At 43.5% G+C, this 18,537-nt stretch overlaps 1 protein-coding gene across 4 annotated transcripts in view; it reads right to left on the bottom strand.

The window, feature by feature from the left end:
- The window catches only part of Wdr62 (WD repeat domain 62), a 39,114-nt gene that overhangs the window by 19,983 nt on the left and 594 nt on the right, over window positions 1-18,537 (bottom strand). For 3 of the 4 annotated variants that reach the window (XM_047527420.1, XM_047527418.1, XM_047527417.1), the window contains exons 2-10: window positions 15,153-15,244; window positions 14,015-14,077; window positions 9,722-9,779; window positions 9,314-9,484; window positions 8,186-8,323; window positions 7,642-7,824; window positions 5,660-5,820; window positions 3,846-4,035; window positions 1,214-1,351 (exon numbers count right to left, since the gene is read on the bottom strand). In XM_047527420.1, coding sequence (XP_047383376.1) covers window positions 1,214-1,351; window positions 3,846-4,035; window positions 5,660-5,820; window positions 7,642-7,824; window positions 8,186-8,323; window positions 9,314-9,484; window positions 9,722-9,779; window positions 14,015-14,077; window positions 15,153-15,244 — 1,194 coding nt within the window. The remainder of the gene's footprint in view (window positions 1-1,213; window positions 1,352-3,845; window positions 4,036-5,659; window positions 5,821-7,641; window positions 7,825-8,185; window positions 8,324-9,313; window positions 9,485-9,721; window positions 9,780-14,014; window positions 14,078-15,152; window positions 15,245-18,537) is intronic. The other variant, XM_047527419.1, reaches the window with a different exon arrangement.

The following is an 18,537-nucleotide window of genomic DNA, read 5'->3' as shown; positions in this document are numbered from 1 at the left end:
AGCCAAATGTAAAGTGTCTATCACAGGTGCAGAAGAGAAGATGGCCGTGCTGGGTGGAGGGTAAGGGCAGTAGTAAAGGAGCATCTGCTACATGCAACCTGCATTAAGGTCTTTTTTTGTTCCAATCACACTGAACTCTTTCAGGATTTCTAAGTTCTTTCCCACCTTGGGGCTTTTACACAGGTTATCCCTGAGGTGTGGAACTCTTTCCTCTTTTTGCTCCTCTCAATCTTCTATATTACAGTTCAACTGTCCCTTTCAGAAGTTGCTCTTGACAGCCCAGATGAGAAAGATCTCATGATACTGCTATATACCCTACGAGCACCCTACAGTTTTTTAAAAAATATATTTTTTTAATATATATATTTTTAGATGTTGATAGACCTTTATTTTATTCATTTATTTATATGTAGTGCTAAGGATCGAACCCAGTGCCTCACACAATGTGAGGCAAGCACACTACCACTGAGCCACAATTCCAACCCCACCCTACAGTTTTCTTTCCTGGCGCTTATCATATTTGTGATTATACTTGATTTGTAGAGCTATCATCAGTTCACCACCTGCCTCTCCTAACTAGAAATGTAGGTGCCACAAAGGCAAGAAAAGGGTCTATCTTAGTCACTACTGTATCTCCAGCATGCAGTCAAGTCCCTGGTACACCTTAATAAGTATCTGCATAATAAATGAATGCATATTTAGATACGAGTTCCTCAGAAAAGCTCCCTCCCTGACCTGGCAAATGTAACCAAAATTTCTTCAGCAAATGAATTTTCCCCAGTCTCTGCCAAGGCTCTCCTGTGCCCCAGCTTGAACCTTCCCAGTGTCGTACTCAATTAGAGAGGGAAAGTCCCTGCTTGTCTTGGTCCATCAGGTGCTCTCCCAGGGAGTATTGACTCAAGATTCAGGGAGTAATTTCATTTCTGTTGAGGGTGTCAGGTTGCCTGGATTGGCTGTGTCCACAAAGACCTGGCAAGCAGGAGCTGGGGTGGAGTAGAGAAAATCAGATAGGATAGACCACGCCACCACAGAAAGGAAGAGAGAGAGAAACATGAGGAAGGGACATGGAGACTGACCTGCCTTTGTTCTTGGTTCTTGCCCCTAGTAAAACCTAACACCTAGGTTCCTTCCAAAAGACTCCCTCCAGCCCCTGTACCTGGCTTAAAGTAGGTCTTCATTTCTCCAAGAGATAGATCACAGTGGAGCTACTCACACTGCTGAAGATGTTTTTCTGCCAGTGAGAGTCAGGGTTGCCATCCGTGTTCCAGAAACGGATGGTGTTGTCTGAGGAACAAGTCAGAAAAGATCCCGATGGCAAACAAGCTCTCTGATCTTCAAACTCAGGATACACCTAGAGTTCCCAGAGAATAAGGCAAAGATTCATGATGGTCACCTTGATGATAGCATGATGATACACTGTTACATTTTGGTGGGAAAAAAAAAAAAAAAGCTGAAGACAAACAGGCAGAGTGCAATGCCTTCTATGATAAAAACAACTAAGAAAAAATGCTCCCATGTATCATTCATGTACCACCTTCAGCCCAAGTCTTAAAATATCCCTATAAGCTGGGTACAGTGGTACATACCTATAATTCCAGTGACACACCTGTAATCCCAGTGACTCAGAAGGCTGAGGCAGGAGGAGCAAAAGTTCGAGGCTAGCCTCAACAACTTAGAGAGACCATGTCTCAAAATAAAAAATAACCAGGTCTGGGGATATGGCTCATTGTAAGGCACCCCTGAGTTCAATCCCCAGTACCAAAACAAAACAACAACAACAACAACAAAACTCCATTCAAACCCTCCAATTCTTATAAATGAATTTCCAAGGGAAATGGGCAGCTCAGTCAAAAATCACTAAGCACAAAAAGAAACAAGGTCTTGTGAGCAAGAAGCAGCGGAAACATCAGAGTTTAGTAAAGATGTCCAATACTGGGAATTATTAGACAGAATATAAAATTACTATGTTCAATAAGCTGAAATAAATAAATAAGGGCTAGGGGTATAGCTCAGTGGTAGAGCACTTGCCTAGTATGCACAAAGCCCTGGGTTCAATTCCTAGTACCAAAGAAAGAAAGAGAGAACAAATAAGACATGATTAAAAGTATGAGTAGCCAAGCCAGGCACAGACAGTGGTGCACATCTATAATCCCAGGAGGCTAATGCAGGAGGATCACAAGTTCAAGGCCAGATCAGGCAATTTAGCAAGATCCCCTATCAAAACAATGTGAGAAGCCAACCAGAAATTATAAAATTAATGAAGCATGGCTAAAAAGGAACAAAATAAAACTACTAGAAATGAAAAATAAAACATTCATTTTTCTTTTTTGGTGCTGGGGCTCAAATGCAGGGCCTACCACTGAGCTGCGCCCTTAGCTCAAAAAGTAAAGGTATTAAAATACCAAAGACAAGACACAGGTGAAAGAAAATTAAGTGAATTGCAAGACAGAGAAAACTATTGAGGAATGAAATGGACCAAATTATACTAGGTGCATGTATGAATATACCACAATGCATTCCAATTTTATATATAACTATAATGCATCAATTAAAAAGTAAATAAATAAATAGAAGGAAGACCAAAAGAGTAGAGGAAAGGGGTCAGGGGGAAAACTATGTTATATGCATTTATGACATTTATGGGAGGGTCAAAATGAACCCCACTATTATGTATAACTGTATTGCACTAAAAAAACAACAAAAAAGAGCAACCAAGTTAAAAAAAAAACAAAGAACACACACATATATATTTATATACATGTAAAAACCAGATAGATGCAAAGAAAATAAACTGAAGGAAGACAAAAGAAACCGGTAACAGTGGGTAAAGGTGAGAGGGAGTAGGATTTGGGGGGGTGGGCTGATGATCAACACAGACTTTTGTTTATCTGTACCATTTTTCCCCAAATTTTAAAAAACTTCATATGTATCTCAAATATAAATTTTAAGTTATTAGTTATTAAAAGTTATTTAAAAACATTCTCGCCATGTGAAAAGGTACTGTTTACAAAAACATCAGACTCACAAGGGCTAAATAATGCCTATTCAAAAGGACAAAGTTTTCTATTTTTTCTGTTTTTGTACCAGGGATTGAATTCAGTGGTCCTGAACCACTGAGCCACATCCGTAGTCCTTTTTATGTTTTAAAAATTTCTTTTTATTTATTGTTTTTGGTACAGGGAATTGAACCCAGGGGTGCTTAATCACTGAGCAACATCCCCACTAAGATGCTTAGGGCCTCACTAAATTTCTAAGGCTGGCTTTGAACTTGCAATCCTCCTGCCTCAGCCTCCCAAGTCACTGGGATTACAGACATGCACCACCACACCTGGTGACAAAGTTGTTTCTTATAATCCTGAACTGATCTATGAAAATAATTTTTGCCAGGTGTGGTGGCACACGCCTATAATCTCAGTGACTCTGGAGGCTGAGGCAAGAGGATCGCCAAGTTCGAGACCAGCAACCTATTTTGAGACCTTGTCTCAAAATAAAAAAATAAAAAGGGCTGGGGTTGTGGCTCAGTGGTAAAGTACCTCTGGGTGAAATCCCAGTACTGGGGAAGAAAAAAAAAAAAAAAAAGAGGGTTTGGCATGAGGGCCAATGACTATCTTTTTTTAAAAATATTTTTTAGTTGTTGATGTACTTTTATTTTATTTATTTATTTTTATGTGGTACTGAGAATCAAACCCAGTGCCCCACACATGCTAGGCAAGTGCCACAACCCCAGCCCACTGACTATTTTTTGAAGAAATGGTTGAATGGGTTCCCTAAACTCTATGGAAGTTTCCACTACTTGAGTTCCCAAATGAGAGTTGAGTAGGGGTGGAAAGGAAGAGTGGGCTCACCTCCACGTTCCAGACATAGGAGCTGTGGAAGAGCTCTGACCACATCTTGACCACTTTATTGATGTCCTTGATATCCCAGACGTAGATGCTATGGTCTCTATACACACACGATAGCCACTGGTGGACGGGGTCGAAGGTCAGTGCCACTGTATCTGGGTAGACCGCTTCTACCTTCCTGCAGAAGAGGAAGCTAACAAGGCCACATGGACCATTAATTATCATTAATGTCACTGTTGAGTAGTGACAGTCATCTCTGGAACACAAGAGCTGCCTAACTGGCAGCTCAAGTATTTTGGCCTTGTTTCTCTCCTACTCTACTTTATGTCTCCCTCCTCCTTCTTCCTTTGCTTCCCTTTGGCTTCTCATAGAGGTTGCAAACTGTAACGGGCCTTGAAGAGCATTTTGAATTTTTGATTCCTTGCCCTTTATCCATTCCACTGCACCCAAACTCCCATTCTATTTTCTTTGGAGCATGGAAGGAAAATGAGCATGCACCTCAGACCCACTTTCTTCTCTCCTAGGCCTCACCAACACATCATCAAATACCTCTGTGAGGGGGCTGGGGAGATGTCCCTTGGTCTGGGGCATCATACAAAGGATATAGTTTATTGAGCACTTACAGTGTGCTAGGCTGAAAAGTTTAGGTGCCCTGAATTCTCACAACCACTATGAGAGGTGGGTTTGATGTTTTACAGATGAAGAAACAAGCACAGGGAGGTGCACTGACCTGCCTAAGGCCACAGAGAACACAACAGAAGGTGGCAGAGCTGGGCAGCCTGGCTACTGCAATATGCCATGGGCCGTGGGCTGCTCCCCACCCCTTCTTTCCTTTATGACACCCAGTCAGGCCTTCCAGGCTCTCTCTTGGAAAAGGAACCCAAGAGCTAGGGTCCAGAAATCCACAAAGAGGTGGCCCCAGGTACCCAGCACTCCCTGGTTAGGCACCCCCCATCCACACCCCATAGATGAGACTTCTGACAAAGGGGATAAACCACAGCACGCTCTTTCCCTCTGCTCTCGATATGGCAGCCAAGGAATCTAACATGTAAGGCCTGGTCATGTAACCTTAGTAGCTGCCCCTGGGCCTCAGAACAGACTCCTCCGCCGGCCTCTCCCAGCGCTCAACCTCATCTCTTACCAGCCTGCCCAGCACACTAGGCTCCAGTCACACGGCCCCTCCCTGTTCCCACACCAAGCCATGCCCAGTGTGTTGTCCCCTTTAGTCTTTCACTTGCTATTGTGACCCAGTTCTCCACATGGCTGGCTCCTCCTTGCCGGATACCCAACTGACATAGCTCTGCCCCTCCAGGGCACCCTCCTTCCCAAGTTCCTGCCTTCTTTCACCAGAGCACTGTGATTATGTGACACTGTCTTTTCTGAGTACTTGTTTATCATGGAGCTCCCTCCCTATACTGTAGCTTCACGGTGGCAGAGATTTTGTTGCTTCCAGCCTAGGGATGCCACTTAATAAATGTTATTTATTAAATATTTAATAAATATTAGCAACATGGAGGAACATATTCCTCTATATCCCTGCCTGCCCTTGGTTTTCCTTTTTCATAGCACTTACCCACTACCTGAAGTTCTTTTGTTTACTCCTTTGTTTCTTCCCCAACCTAGCTTCTCTTCTCTTCTTGGAGCCTGTCTCCAGAGGCAGAACATTTTTGCTCTATTCACCCTAGTAATGCCCAGGACTAAGAGTAATAACCAGTATTTGGAGGATGGACGTCTGGGCCAGACAGATATGGAAGTGCCGATGGATGCCTGCAACAGGCTCTGTGTGGGCCCCTCCATCTCCCCCTGCTGGACAGTACCTGGGCTCCAGGCCCTGTGCCACGTCTACCCCAAGGTAGTGTGGCTTGGGCAGGTTGGTGAGATAGTGCAGGCTGTGGGCTTGGAAGATGCGAACTATCCCATCTGTGCAGCCGCAGAAGATGAGCTCCTCACTGACACAGAGGCAAGAAGACATGGAGACCTTTGGGGACAGAGGAGGTGGACCTGATTAGAGCTAGTGCACTGTGTATTCTGGCCCAGGGACACAGGGACTGACAAAGCAGTCATGGCCCTCATAATTCCTTGGATCTAAGAACCATTTGGGCACATTTTAAGATTTTTGAAATCAGGATATAGTATACAGTTACTACTAAACGAAATGTGCCAGCAGGTGAACAGAGGCACAAGTTGGGACAGAGCTGTCACTACTCTCTATAGAAGAACTTAGCAGTGTGTGAAAAATATCTCTTTAGCAGATTGCAACTTCAGATAGGCCACCTGAAGTAACCAGGTTGAAATTTAGGCTTAAATTTTATTCCCAATTACTTAAAAACATTTTCATAAAGATTACTACTCCAAAGTAGTCCAGAAAAAACTTATAGTATATAGGAAGGACTATCAGGACATGTGGATAGAAGGGGCAGCACATGCCAGACACAGGTTCAAGAAGTTTTTCCATATCAAGAGGGACTTCATGAATCATTTGGTGCTCAGATACTAAACTCTGTCAGAAGATTCTGAGTTGGGAGCAGTGGCACATGCTTGTTATCCCAGCAATTTGGAAGGCTGAAGAAAGAGATCACAAGTTTGAGGCCAGCCTTAGCAACTTAGCAAGGCCCCAAGCAACTTAGCGAGACCCTATCTCAAAATAAAAAATAAAAAGGGCTAGGGATGTGGCTCGGTGGTTAAGTGCACTTGGGTTCAATCCCCAGTAACAAAAACCAAAAAAACAAAAACCAAAAAACAAACAAAAAAACAAAAAAAACATAAAAACCACCCTCCAAAAACAAAACAAAACCAGATGATTTTTGGCTTGAAATCTGAAATCTGCTTATGTTTTAGCAAGGACTGAAATGGGGGGTTAAAAAAAAAAAAAAATGCTGTTTTGTTACCTAGGGCAGATAAAGCCTGGAATTTTTCCACATGCTATTACCCTAAACTAGAAGTAAGTCACAGGAGCAAGCAAGAAGAGGAAACCGAGTTGTTCCTTCAAACAGCCAAATTGGAGCAGGAAGATAGCTTGGACTCAAACCTTCAGATACTGAAGAAAAGAAATTCTGCAACTTATTGATTAACTGTCCTTTAAAATTTTATGTATTTTGTATAGTCATATATATATATTATATATATATATATATTATATATATATATTAGTTATATATGGACATAATGCCTTTATTTTATTTTTATGTGGTGCTAAGGATAGAACCCATGGCCTCACACATGCTAGGCGAGTGCTCTACCACTAAGTCACAAACCCAGCACATATTCTGTATAGTCTTTTTTTGACCGAAAAATAATTAAGTCAATGGCACTTTAGATTTTTAAAAAAATTCAATTTTTAAAAAAATTTGAGAGTTGGGGTTGTAGATCAGTGGTAGAGCACTTGCCTAGCATGTGTGAGGCTCTGGATTTGAACCTCAGCACCACATAAAAATAGAAAAATAAAAGTATTGTGTCCATCTACAACAACAAAAAAAAAAAAAAAAAAAAAAAAAATTGAGCCAAGAATGCTCAATGAAGAAGAGAAGATCTGACAGTGATGGGAAAACAATTGTGACCTGGACCCCATTTCAGGCAAGTGCCTTACATATATTATCTTATGTGACTTCCCTATCAATTGAGAAGAAGGCAGTAGAATTCCCATTTTACACGTGAGGAAATTGAGGCTCAGAGAGGGGAAGCCACACATCCAGAACTTATGTGGTCGACCACCAGCAGGGACGATGCTAAGCATCCCTGGAGACACATTGTATGGGAAAAGAACAGTTTCCCCACTGCTGGCAGAGAGGGGTCGGCGTACCTTCAGGTTGATCCATTTCTCCAGCACTCTCTTCTCATTGAACTGGCAGAGGAGGCCCGAGTAGGACACACAGAAGGTATTGCCTGCCATCCGGCCCCGACCACAGGCCACACCACAGAAGATGTTGTTGTGCAGCTCACCCAAAATGCCTGAACGTCCCACCAGGGGCACTGTGCCTGTTACCTGGAGGCATAGCAGAGCACAGTGAGATGCTGTGTACATGGTCTAGTCCCTGCAGGGCCATATGGGTCCTGTATCAATACAGTTCAACAGGAGGACTCTAAGAAACTCCTTGAAGTGGAGAAGGAAAGAAAAACAGAACCACACTTATGGGTAGAAGGGTAGAAAAGCATTGGTTCAAGAATGAAATCTGGCCTCAGGATTGAGGGGTCCCTGCAGGGTCTGCCATTCAGCACCTGGAACCCTGAGAGGCTTGACAACCTCTGAGACCACTGCCCCCCAAATCTCATATAGAAATCAAAGCCTCATGCTGCCGACAGTGACTCTGCTAGGACCTGGCTAAGGTGGCAAAGATAAAACTCACCTTTGCTTCAGTAGAGACTTCCAAGAACCAGAACCTCACATGTCGGTTCCCCACAGTGACAAAATAGCTGCTGTCCTCAGAGAAGGAGAGGGCAATGACCCTGCATGATACCTTGTTGGAGGCCACCACAATGTCTTTCTGGGGGGAACAAAAAACAAAAACAAAAACAAAAACAAAAAAACAAAAAACAGTGCAGGGAGAAGCTCATGACAGCACCCACCCCGTGGGATTCTTTGTCTCTTGGCCCTCAGCCCTGGGTCTCCCTGCTCTAAGTCTGTTTTCCTTGGACCCTGAAGTGAGGTGCTCTCTGGGGAAACCTGTGTGACTCTTGTCATCTCTAGTAACCAAGAGAAAAGACAGATTTGGAAAGGTCCCCAGAAGAGAGCAAGTTCCAGAGGTTTCCCCAAGGGTCCAAGTTCTACAGCTCACACATGTTCGGGAAGTCACAGCTGGGGGTAAGAACAGCACACCCTCTGGTTATCACAGATGGGGCTTTGCTCTGGACCCTTCCCTGAGCCCTCTACAGGATAACTTATGCAATCCTCTCGAAGTGCCTCCCATGAGGGAGGCAGGTCTCCTCTGCCCTGCCAGGCTGTTGGATTGGGGGGAATGTCATGTGTTCTAGGTCACACAATATACTGGTCATAGGTGCAGCCAGATCTTGGTATCCATTTTTGCTGACACCAAGCCCTTCCCCAGCTATTCTAAAGCCCCGTCTTCCAGTGTGTGGCAACTCAATGAAGTCTCACAATGCAATGAAGCAGGTACTATTATAGACATTTCAGAAGTGAGATAACACTTGCAGAGTATTATCTGTTCGAGGTGAGAGCTGATCAGTATAAAAATAATTCCAATAATTTCACTAGTTGAGACCCTATCATGAGCCTCGCTCCCCTCCTAAAATAAGGACATGACAACTGGAACTCCATTTGGGGACATAAAGTGATCCCAGAACAGACACAATAAGGGCTACAGAACAGAAAGACAGGAGGTAGTAGGTGCTTAACTAATGTTTGTTGGCTGAATGAGCACTTTACCAAGTTATCTCATTTAGTTCCTCCAATGCCTGAGACTCAGGATGGTCTGGCAACTGGCTGCTCACCCATATGCCCACTGGTCAGCTCTCACCTTCCAGTCCCAGACGTTGAGGACCATGTCATGCTGATAGCCCATTGACACGATGTGCTTCATATTTGGTGAGAAGGCAACACAGGCCACACCATACTTGTGGCCCAACATCTCCGCCACCTGACTTTTCTCCTCTGCATCCCAGATGCGCACCGCTGGCCTGTGCCCGTTCTGGGGAAGGTGAGGCCATTACTGCTCCTGGTCTCTGTACCAGGCAGGGCTAGAGGTACTGTTAGGGCTGAGGTTGCCTTCGCCACAGGTTGTGCCCAAAAGCCACCTCCCTCCCCCATATGCCACTGGGCTTTTCTGGACCAGGAGGGTGCCATTACAGGGACTCCCAGACCTGCTAGGAGCACAAGGAATGGCCCCAAGACCCTCCCCACCTGCTCAGTTATGATCATGACTCACCTCCCCTGTCACTATGAACTTCCCATCAGGGGAGAAGGCCACAGCACTCAGAGACTTCCTGGGGACAAGGAAAGGAATTGATCACTGGTTCCACTGAAATGGTTGCACTTTTAGCACTCTGCCCACTCCTGGCTCCCAAGTCCAGGAAGAGACCAGGAGAAGTGAGTATGAGCAGCTCCCACACATCAGTACTGCTGAGTGGCCAGCACAGCACTCAGAGAAATGGCAGTAAAAAGGTCTCTTTCTCCTTGGACACCCAAATCAAGTAGGATGGCCACTGTACAGGGACCCTGCTTTCTTCTCCTTATACAGGAGTGGGTTACCCAAGATTCCACCTACCCTGTAACCTTGAGAAACTAAGATGCAAGAAATGGCACAGACCTGGCCTAAATAAGGGAGTGGTGTTGGGAGGACAGTGGCAGCCCTCACACCAAGACAGCCTGCAGCATGTATTCCATCGTTAAATGCTCAAGCTGTCCTGGAAAACCCGTAAATGGCTGACAAGTTACTCTCTGATACGCCTAGCTAGTCTGCCCAAGAACTGAATGACCAGACTAGCTGGCACTTTTTGTGGTACCAAGATTTACTGTTTCCACATTGTATTACTTTTTTTCCTTCTCCCCTCTTTTAATCTTGTTTCACCTTTGTTCCTTACAGTCTAGTAACTCAGTCAGTTAGTAAATTAGCATACGGATAACTAAGTAAGTGCCTGTATTTGAACTCAGGGACTTAAGCAATCCTCTTGCCTCAGTCTCTCAAATAGATGGGATTGCAGGTGTGCACCACATCTAGTTTTCTGTGTTAGTCTTTGACAAACTCATAGAACGTTTATTATCATTTTTGAGTTCACCCTCAGGTGACTTCTCATTACTCCTTATAGCAGCGGGCAGGGTAAGCTGTTTTTCCAATGTCCCCTCACTCCTCCTTCCTCACTGACATAGCCCCAATTTTAAATGGGATATTGCTGTTCCTGACTACAGTACATTTCCTCACCTCTCTTGAAGCTACTGCATGACAGTCTGGTCAATGAGAAGGAAACTAGTATGCTATGTGCAACTTGGCACAGAAAAGTTTCTCAAAGTGAACCCTTTGCCCTGACCACCACTGGTTCTCCTCCTGAAATAAGTACATAACAGCCAGAACTCCATCACAGGCCATTAGGTGACTTTAGGAACAGAAACTTCACAATAAGTGTGATAAAACAGAAAATCAGAAGGAGTGGGTCCCTGATGCTCACAGAAACAACAGCCAGCCCACTTTTAGAATTCCTATGTGAAGGAAGAACATGTCCTTGTGTTTTAAGCCATGCGTGTCAGGGGGGTTTCTGCTGTCTATAGCCACCTCTAACCTGCTGCATGCCCTGACCCTGTGCCTGACCCTCTAGCAAACTCTGCATGGGCATCACTGCAGATTCCTTGAGCATGCTCCATGGAGTCTGGACTCTCATTAGTTAATTTTTGCAGATAAGACCTCAACACAGGGAAGTCCTCTGCCCACAGTCATTCAAGCAGACAGGGCAATGTTTTGACCTCTAGGCCAGTGATTCTTAGTCCTGGCTGCACATCAGAATTCCCAGGAGAGCTTCTGAAAAATGGTCAAATCATGCTAAGATTAGTTAAGTAGAAGTGTGGGGAGAAACAGGAAGATATATGGTCACTCTCAGACAATTCCTTGAAGATAATTGCTAAGCACAAAGGGGAAAAGAAGAGGCTTTGCAGTGGGGAAGTGTGGCAGACACTACCTTAACCTAGAGCTCCACATGAACACCACCAGTCAATGGAAGCCTTCCTGAGAGGATGCTCCAAGTACACAGCTCTCCCGTGGTTTTCCTGCCAAAGATGCAGGACCTAAATCTACCTATGAGGAAACACTGGACAAATTCAACTGTTGAGATATTCTACAAAATATCTAAACTGTAATCCTCAAAAATGTCAAGGTGATGAAAAGCAAGAACACATGGAAGAGACACTTCAGGTTGAAGGAAACTGAAGGGACAACGAAATATGTTGGAACACTTGGTGAAGCTTGGAGTCATATGAGAAGTAGATGGCAATGATGTACCAATTTTAATTTCCTGATTTTGCTGGATTTATTGTGGTTTTGAAGGATTATGTCATAATTGTTTTGCAGGAAATACACACAGAGGTATATAAAGACAGAGGCATCATGTTTGCAACTTACTCTCAAATACTTTAAAAAAATAGTATATATATTGATAAAGAACTTACTCTCAAATACTTTAGAAAAAATAATATGTATATTGATAAAAATAGATATGTATATTGATAAAGATATTGATAATGAGAGGTACTCTTTGTACTATTCTTCTAAGTCTGGACCTACTTACTTATTTTAGTATAAAGTTTAAATATTGCCAATGCCCAGGTCTCATTCAACCAGTGAATTTAGAGTTCTCTGGGGATGAGGCTCTGGGATCAGGTGACTCTGATATGCAGTCAGAGGAAAAAATCCTTCATTGGCCACATCTCTTCCAAGACAAACCCACTGAAGACTAAGGATGGGCACATTCACACCTTCCACTTCAGGTTAGGGTCACCTCCAGGGAACACAGATGCCTACAGAGATGACAGAAACTTGTCAAAAGGGGTCTAACAAATGCCATTAAGATCCAGCCCAACACTGCAACAAAGGAACATGGGCCTGAGGCCAGAATTTCTCATTTTTCCAAAATGAGAGGGGTATTTATTTCTATATAAAAAAACTTAAAGTTTTTGTTGACTAATTTTAATCTTTAAAACACTGTTGGGCAAGTCTGTGGGTATCTTGTTTGTGATTATATTCTTTTTTTTTTTTTGGGTGCTGGGGATCAAACCCAGGGCCTTGTGCTTACAAGGCAAGCACTCTATCGACTAAGCTATCTCCCCAGCCCCGTGATTATATTCTTAAGGATGCTCTGACTAATGTAGGCAGCTCTTTTACTTGCAGAGGAAGTGAAAGCTCAGAAAGAAGTGTCTCACCTAAGATCACACAGTGAACAAACATTTAAAAGCCAGTTCTGCCCTCATCACCCATGACAGATCCCATAGTTAGGAGGCAAGGGTGAAGAAGTCACTTCCAAGAAGGAATCCATCTCTGCCATCCAATAGGACCTGCCATAGCTTAAGGAAAGACCATATCTTAGCATCCACAAAAGGAGGAGAAAACCCACAATTTTTGTGTCCACCTGGAGAAATGGGCAAGGTTGGGTGGGGAATCAGAGAAGCTGAGCTTGAGTGATACCAAGGAGTGACGTGGGGCGCCAGTCTCCCAAAGGTTATGACCTTTTGGGACCATATCTCCAGGATGGCACAATGATCAATTAGCCTCAAAGCAAAGGGTGCCAACCAATCTGAACCCACTCAGGGCCAAAGGCCATCCCTAATAAACTTGCAGCAGAAGGGATTGTTCTAAAACTCAAATCACATTTACCATTCATTGAGGAAAGTGCCATAAATATGCCAGTCACTATTCCTGGTGCTAGGGACACAAAAATGAACTGAATGTCCCTGCCCTCAGAAAACTCACTGTGAAAGGAAGAAAGACAGTGAACATCAGAATAGAGGTAATGAGACAACATTATCAGAAAGGAGTAAATTTTGTAGAGAAAAGAAAAGCACAGAAGGGAGATGGAATGCTGAGGCCTGGGGTGGTGGGGAAAAGCACTTCCCTGGCCTGAAAACTCCAGTTTTCAGTTCTCTTTGGCCTCAGTATGCCATTCATCCCCTCTCCAAGGCCAGTGAGGTCCATGTGATGTGGCTTCTGTCTATTCCATTCTCATCCCCCCCACCCCACCTGCTCCCCTACTCTCAGTACTAGGGTCTTTGGCTGTTTCTCACACTACCAGATTCTTCACCACTGCAGAGTCCTTGCTGTTGCTGTCCCTCCTGCTTGTGTTTTCCCTTTGTCATTATGAACACCCTTTCACTTCCTTCAAGTCTCAGATCCAGGTCCTTCCCTGTGTCCTCAGAAATGGTTTTCTCCCATTCTCTGCCCTAACACATCCCCCATCATTTCCTCCATAGCACTGATCATGATCAGCTAGTAGTGTGCCAACGGGTTTACAGTCTTGCCTGTAGTGGGCTGTCAGCTTTAGACAGATTCTCATCACTTTTGTTCATTGCTTTCACCAGCACTTGGAACAGTACCTAGCACAGAGTGGACACTTGGTGAATGAAGCTGAAGCAATGGTTGAGAGAATGAGTGAGTCAACAACCCATGAGCACTTCAGGCTCTGTGGGGAACAGGTGCTAAGACCCTGGTTCTCCGCCACCCCATGCCCAGGCCCCAGTCTACCTGGCAGTATTAAAGATGTGCTGCTGCTTATTCTCCTTGGGGTTCAAAATCACCACCACACAGCTGTGGAGAAAGAAGAAAATGTGCCTATTAAAATGGTGTGTGTTGTGGGGGCACTAGGATCCAGTATGATTCCATCTGACAGAAAAAAATAACATGTCAATGGAACTCCTCTGAACAGAGAACTCTTTCTGGTCTTCTCTAGATTTTTTTTTTTTTTTAATGGACACAATACCTTTATTTTGTTTGTTTATTTATTTATTTTATGTGGTGCTGAGGATCAAATCCAGTGCCTCACACAAGCTAGGTAGGTGCTCTACCACTGAGCCACAACCCCAACCCCTTCTCTAGATTTTAATGCTGAGAATTCTAGGGCACTTAAAGTTATTAATAAATTCTTAAACAGAAACCAACACTGCCTCCATGGGAACTACTCTGTTAGGTTCTAAGCTAATAAAGACTAACAGGTAAGGTTAGGACTCCTTAGACCCATTTCACAGATGAGGAAATTGAAGCCCAGGGACAGGGCTGCTGCCTCCTCAGCAGATCAGGAACAGAACAGAGATGTGAAATCATCCTCATTAGATTTAAAAGCCCACTCTTATCCTCTATCCTGAACTTCTTCCCCAAAATTCAATAGCAGAAACTGTTCATCAGGAATTACCTTGGACCTTCCCTGCCCTACCCTGCTGGGGTGGTCCCTTTGGTGCCTAGAATAGTGCCAGGTTAGATCAGTATTTATGGGATACACAGCTGTCAGATCCTCAGTCCTCTCAGCTACCCCAATGGAGGGTATTATTAGTTTAGTCTTATAGAAGTAGAAGCAGAGGTTGTAGACGTGCATACATATGAGAGTGCAAACATGGGGTTAAAACCACATTTTGGTTTTAACCACATGAATTCCCCAGAACCACAGTCATCTCCCACTTGTAGTCATGATTAAGGCTTTTATAGTGTCCACTATATGCTGAGTACTGTTCTAGACCCAGATGGGTGCATGGAATCCTCTCTACATCCCCTAAAGAAAAACAGCATTATCCACATTCTACAAATAGGAAATCTAAGCTCCAATGAAGTCATTGGTGAATTTCCAAATTCCCTTGCAATGATTAGATGCCAAAGCTCACCATGTGCTTACCCTGCCAGGTAGGCCACATGGCCGGTACCAGGGTCACAGGTTAGACCACTGCTATTCTGAGCTGTGATGCCGAGCACCTTCTCAAGAGACACCTGCAAAGAAAAGGCCCAAGTCAGAAGTACCTGCCCCAGCAGGCCCCACATGATGCAGCTGCCTTGGCTACCTACATAGTTCCTGCCACATTCAACAAACATTCACTGAGTTTCTAAAATCATGCTACCCACCAGCAACTACCACTTGTTCTTTTTTTTTTTTTGCAGTGCTGGGGATTGAACCCAGGGCCTTGTGCATACGAGGCAAGCACTCTACCAACTGAGCTATACCCCCAGTCCACCACTTGTTCTTTTTAACACTCTTTTAACAAAAACACACTACTAGGTGAAGGGCACAGAGTGGTGGGGAAGACAGACAATCTGTCTTCCCTATCTTCTTGGAGTTCATATTCTGGTGGTGATATGGATGAAGGACATAGAAAAGGAACAGAACGTATGTGCAGAATAGATGTTAGTTGATGACAGAAGCAATAGAGGAAAAAAAAGCAGGGAAGGAGACTGGGAATGCAGGGAGAGAGGGGAGGAGAATGCCATAGTAAGAAGACAACCTTTGTATAAGTTTCTAAGTACTTTTTCTATTTCGAGATGGAGTTTCACTATGTTGCCCAGGCTGGCATCAAACTTGAGATCCTCCTGTCTCAGTCTCCCAGGTAACTCAGATTGCAGGTATCTGTCATCATGGATGTAAGACCTGAATCCTCAAAACAAATCAGGGAAGAAGGCATTATGACAACTCTTATTTATAGCCGACCACAGTAAGAACCAAGATTCTGCACCTGGTGAGTGGCAAGGTTGGGATACAAACCTAGACAGTTTGGCTCCAAAGCCAAAACCTTGGGCCTTGTAGGGGAAATAGCAGTGAGTAAAGAGACACTGCTCCCTCATCAAAGTCTAGCCTGGTGTGCTAGAGCACACCTATTATCCTAGGGACTTGGGTAGCTGAGGTTGAGGAAGGAGGATCACAAGTTCAAAGACAGCCTGAACAACTTAAGACCCTGTCTCAAAAAGTATTGAAGATAAAGTTCAGTAGTAGAGAACCCCTGGGTTTGATCCTCAATACTAAAGAAAAAAATTCATAGTCTAGAGGTTCTAGAAGTTTCAATAAGCAAAGAAAAAAGAGGATAGTCACAATTAAAAAAAAAAATTCAAAGGGCACAATTGCACATGCTTATAAATGTGGTTACTTGGGAGGCTGAGGCAGGAGGATCACAAGTTTGAGGTCAGCCTTAACAACTCAGTGAAACCCTGTCTCAAAATTTAAAAAATAAATAAATAAAAGGGCTGGGTGGTATAGCTCAGTGGTAGAGGGTCCCTGGGTTCAATCCCCAGTACCACAATAAATATATAAATAAATAAAAATACATTAAAATATTTTTTAAATTCTCAAAGTTAAGTTAAATGGGTCACACCCAATCATGACTGACTGAACCTATTTATATGGCATAGAACTTTCATATTTTAATAGACTATTTTTTTCTTATTATACAGGCAATGACCCTTAAGCAAGTCATTGGCCTCAGAACTGAAAAGCAAACATAGAAATAGAATAGCTAACATTTATTGGGCATTTCCCAGTAGCCAGGTGCTATTCCAATCCCTATAAACTGTATTAACTTATTTAATACTCATAATAACTCTATGATATAATTACTCTCATTATTATTCCCATCTTACAGATAAAACAGAGGCCCAGAAAGCAGCAGTGCCAAGATTCTAACATAGCCATGACACATATGCTGGTTTCTTTTTGGTTTAGTGTTGTTTTTTTGGTACTGGGGATTGAACCCAGGGGTACTCTACCACTGAGCTACAGCCCCAGCCCTTTTTATTTTGAGATAGGGACTCACTAAGTTGCTCAGGTTGGCCTTGAACTTGTGATCCTCTTGCCTCGGCCTCCTGAGTTGCTGGGATTACAGATGTGTGCCATGGTGCCCAGCTAATGTTTTATGTGTCTGCAAAAGAAGAAAAATAAATAAATGACATGCCCCAAGATATATTAAAACAGTATTTTTTAACACTAATTGAGTATTTGCAAATGTGCCAGATGTTGGTCTAAATGCTTACGGAATGTGAACTCATAATCCTTACAAATACCCTATGAGGGATTTCTCATTTTACAGATAGGGAAAATAAAAAAAGTTCTGAACTTGCTAAGAACAGAATTAATGTTCAAGATCAGGCAGTCTGAGTCTAGAGGCTGTGCACTTAACTACCTTGCTATGGTGCCTCTTTGTATTTGTTTTCTCCTACATACATAGCTTAAGAGCTCACAAAACATGAACATGTAAAGGGCCATGAAGTATAGGACACTGAATAAGAGATCAAAGCAGGTATCTGCTTCAGACAGATTTGAGAAGGTCTCTCTGAGTAGTAATACTCAAGGATGAGACTGAGAGAAGTCAAGCAGGTAGACTTTAGCAAAAAGCCCAGGCAGAAGATTAACCCTCCAAGGGCTAGGAGGTGAAAAGGAACTTGGAGCTCCAGAAAAACAGAAAGCAGGCAGTGTGACAGGACCTTGGGGAGAGGGAGGACATGGGAGGTAGAGCCAGAAAGGTGGGCAAGGGCCATTTGGCTCAGAGCCCTGCAGCCAGGAACAGGTAGTACAAAGGCAGCAGAAATTCACCAAGCAAGAACAATATCCACTAGCAGCTGCCATATATTTATCCTAAATTTTTTCTTTTTTAGTTCTAGATGGACACAATACCTTTTATTTCATTTATTCATTTTTATGTGATGCTGAGAATCTAACCCCTTGCCCCACACATGCTAAGGTAAGCGCTCTACCACTGAGCCACATCCCCAGGCCCCATATACACCTTTCATCTGGGCTCTGTGCCAAGAAGTTCAGTCACAATTGCATCTCCCTTTAACACTGTGATATGGTTGCTATTTCCATTAAAAAACAAACAAACAAAAAACCAGATTTTGTGCCTAGGAAGTTGAACGTTTTTTTTTTTTTTTAAATTGCCGGTGTGCTAAGGGAATTCCTTCTACCTACTCTAAAATAATTCCTTTCTGTTTCTGTGTCTTAGGATTTAAGGACCTGTTTTGTACGCCTTCCTACCCAAGCAGCGTAGCTGGCATTTTACAAATAATTATTCACATTCTCTCCATAGTTTTGAGGGACAATAAGGAATAAGAATCCCACCTTAGTGAGGGAAAAGGAAAAAGAAGGCAGGGTGGGAGAGAAGGCAGAGTAGAACCGAGCAAGTTGGGACAGGTGACTGTACGCAGGTGGGGGTTTTAAAGAACCGGGGGGCGGGGGGACGAGAAACGTCTAAAGGTGACTGAATGGGGCTTATCCAGGAAGGTGGAACTGGACACTGATTTGT

The sequence above is a fragment of the Sciurus carolinensis genome, chromosome 16 (assembly GCF_902686445.1).
Source record: "Sciurus carolinensis chromosome 16, mSciCar1.2, whole genome shotgun sequence".
Classification (NCBI taxonomy): Eukaryota; Metazoa; Chordata; class Mammalia; order Rodentia; family Sciuridae; genus Sciurus; species Sciurus carolinensis.
The sequence above is the reverse complement of the archived record's forward strand: the minus strand, read 5'-3'. Positions and strand labels throughout refer to the sequence as shown.